The sequence below is a fragment of the Schizophyllum commune genome (genome assembly GCF_000143185.2).
Source record: "Schizophyllum commune H4-8 unplaced genomic scaffold SCHCOscaffold_12, whole genome shotgun sequence".
NCBI classification, from domain to species: domain Eukaryota; kingdom Fungi; phylum Basidiomycota; class Agaricomycetes; order Agaricales; family Schizophyllaceae; genus Schizophyllum; species Schizophyllum commune.
This window is the reverse complement of record NW_026089549.1, coordinates 1,440,963-1,444,315: the sequence shown is the minus strand read 5'-3', so window position 1 is coordinate 1,444,315 and position 3,353 is coordinate 1,440,963. Positions and strand designations below refer to the sequence as shown.

At 57.1% G+C, this 3,353-nt stretch overlaps 1 protein-coding gene across 1 annotated transcript; it reads left to right on the top strand.

Moving 5' to 3' along the window:
• Positions 1–510: 510 nt before the first annotated feature.
• On the top strand, positions 511–1,354 carry SCHCODRAFT_02516064 (S-adenosyl-L-methionine-dependent methyltransferase; the record flags this gene model as incomplete). The annotated part of the gene is made up of 3 exons (XM_003027610.1): positions 511–928; positions 980–1,092; positions 1,172–1,354. The coding sequence occupies 3 exons, from the start codon at positions 511–513 to the stop codon at positions 1,352–1,354; spliced, it is 714 nt and encodes a 237-aa protein (XP_003027656.1).
• Positions 1,355–3,353: the final 1,999 nt, after the last annotated feature.

Below are 3,353 nucleotides of genomic sequence, written 5' to 3'. Positions count from 1 at the left end.
GAGCAACAGGCGAACGGTGCACTGAGTCCGTCGTCCCGCGACGGGACGTTTCGCGCCTAAAAAGGCAATCCGTCAGCGAACTCCTGTCAGCGACCATGACGGCGCCCGATGCTTTCAGCTGTGTTTTCAGGTAAACCCGATTGGAGTCTGTGTGTGTCTGCTCAATTCTGTCCAAGGGTCGATCCTACTGAGGACACCGCCTCGGGCGCAACCGGCGGGCGGCCCGTTGCCCTTGATTCTGCCGCACGCTCCCGGCGCCAAAGGAAGAAGGCTGGATACCAGGAAAAGGAAAGGGATGCAGCTCGCCGCCGCAGGTAACCTCTGCCTGCCCTGCGAAGTCGCTGCGTTAATGTTTATCTGATCAGAGAACGCGAGAAGGCCCAAAAGGCAGACTTGCTGAGAGAAGTGGATCGCTTGAGGCGGGCGCAGAGGGCGGGTATGTGGGCCTCTTCAATGATGGAAACACGGCTGACTACCTCAGCTCTGGCAGGCCCTGAGACTCTGCGCGTGATGCGCGAAGTTCGAGACGGCATCAGCGAGACGCAGTTGCGTGAGCTGAGGAACAAGAAACGTGACTTCGAGAAGACGTACGGCGAGTTCGAGCCGCACTTCTTTCAGACGATCCTGGAGGAGCAGAAGTTGGGTCCCCAATCGACCTTCGTTGACCTGGGCTGTGGTATTGGCAATCTGCTTGTGCAGGCGGCCATCCAGAGCGGGTGCAGCGCCTTCGGCATCGAGCTGCGAGACGAGCTCATGGGCACGGCTGAAAGCCTCAAAGATAGGGCCCTGGCCGTCTGTGAACTGCACGGCATCAGCATGGGAAGCGTCACCATGGCATGGGGAGACATGGTCAAGACTCCGGCGGTCAAGGAGTGGATGAAAAAGGCCGACCTCGTTGTTGTGAATAACCTGAAGTTCTCAGCGACGTGTGAGGCTCCTGTCCACCTGCTCATTTGCAACACATGTCTGACTGTCGTAGTGAACCTGCAGATCTTGGACTCATTCCTTCCGCTCATGAAGCATGGTGCATGCGTCATAGCTACTGACCTGTTCATCAGCGGCAAGCAGACGCGACACGGGCAGTACAAGGTTGTGAAAGCGGGCTTTTTGATATACGTCCGTCCATTCTCCATGCTGAAGTATACTCTAACGGTCATCTCTCATGCAGGAGTACCCTGATCAGAGGACGCTGGAGGTGACAGAGCGGAAATACCCCGAGCGGTCCATGTCGTGGACTAACTCTTCAGCCCCATACTACATCCATCGCGTGCATGACCCAGCAATTGCCCGACGTCGGCAGGAACAACTGGGGAAGGTCTATACCGGGTCCGACCTTGGGAGCCACGCAGCATAGTCGACACTGGCCTACAGCATGAGGCAATATATTTTGTTCCTTCTGAGGAGGCTAAGCACGCCCTTCATTAAAGCCCCACACCGACGCACCTGACATACGCGGCAATAGCAGCAGCAGGTACGTTTGCATGCAGATTTGTGGCTCCATGTCGTCGGGCAGTGGTGAGGCTGGCTTGTGCACTTACAGCCCGGACGCTTTCCGTCGAGGGTGCGCTTTTCGTCCGCCTTCCTTACTTGGCGAACATTTCCCACGCCACTGCAGCCGTCCTTGGTTTCCTTACCTCGGTTATCAACTTCCAGACATATCCAGCCCACAGCTCGTCAATGTGAACCCCTTATCCTAGCCTGGGGTTTTCCTCCCAATAACCAAAAGCTTCGGTTTATCATAAGCACGTCACAGGACGATGTGACCGTGACAAATCGGCGACCGGCTGATGTGAAAACACGGTCGCCTTCTCCTGACATTCCAGACCGCCATCTGACCTGACATCGTCGCAGACATGGACTCCCGCACGTCTCTCACCACCTCCGAGAAAATATGGTTGCAGCGCAATGTGCCTGCTGATCAGCGGCGCAATAGGGAGGCTAAGTCAGCCGTAGCTCACTTGCTCCCCCTCCGCGATGAGGAGATACGGGTTTCCAGCAAGCAGCTTGAGAAGGTAAGCCCCAAGTGTATCATTGTAGCTGGATGTACTGCGCTGACACAGATATCAGGCCGTAAAGGCATACTGGAGGTCGATGGAGGATCCCGACGGCTCAACCGCGAATCGGCACGGGGCTATCAATGGTTCAACCAAGAAGCCCTCGCATGGTAATGGCCGCTCGTCAGGTGGCGTGGACGAAGAACAGGAACCTGAAGAAGACGGCGGCGATGGTCCAGATGGAACGAAGCAGAGGGGGGAGCGGAAGGGGAAGACGAAGGGAAAGGGGAAGGGGAAGGGGAAAGGGAAAGGGAAGGGGAAGGTGGATGAGGGTGGGAACATGGAGGAGGAGCAGGAGGAGCAGGAGGAGGGGGAGATGGCGAGAGCTAAGGCGAAGGCGAAGGCGAAGGCGAAGGGGAAGGCGAAGGGGAAGGAAAAGGCGAAGGAGAAGGAGAAGGAAGAAGCTGACTCCGGCGGCCAAGGAGAAGACGACAGGGATAAGACGGAGGCGGTCGAGGACGAGGACGATGAGGACGACGAGGTACTGCACGGGCCGGCTAAGCCCTCGTACCACACGCATGTCACGTGGTGCGCCGTCTCCCGCCACAGTCGCCCGGAGGTGTGGGACAGGGTCCGCCGACGGCTCGCTAGGGAGACGCCTGGTACGCCATTTCAGATAGAACAAAAAGTCAACAAGGAGATCCGCCACGAATTCACGGAGGACGAGGTGGAAGCCTTCAAAGCTAGAGCCCGAGCAATCAACATCGGCCAACCGGCCAAGCAAGACCGAACATGGTGTGCCCTACGTGCTGCTGTTCTTTCCAACTAATCTGATCGCCTCTCAGGTTTCGCAAGAGTCACTGCCGACAGACCATTGCGCGCTTCTTGAATTGGGCAATGGAAGTTGGTGGTGTGGCTGTTGTCGGGGTTGCTGCTTGGGTCGACGAAGAAAGTGGAGAGCTGGAAATGGTCAAGTCAGTGGCAGCCTGTTTTTCATACATCTTTAGCGCCTGATCAGTGCACAGTGTCGGACCCAACGTCAAGAACGGCCCGTTGTTCGCGGAGAAGGAGAAAAATTGGCTGGCACGCGGCCAGTTGTCAGACCGCGTCAAGGGCTGGGCTGCCGAGATCTTCGGACTAGAGGACGGTGACGATGGCATCGCCGCAATGGGCGACCAGATAGAAGGCGGTTCTTTGCCGAGTTGGGCTCAGGTCAAACGTCGTCCTCGTCACTACCCGAGATTGCTGGCGGACCCTCCTGACAGCGCGAACACGAAATTACTGCGAAATGTGATCAGGCAGTATATCGCCCACGCCATGAGTAAGGTTCGCCGCTGGCAAAGGTTCTTAGCTCATCTG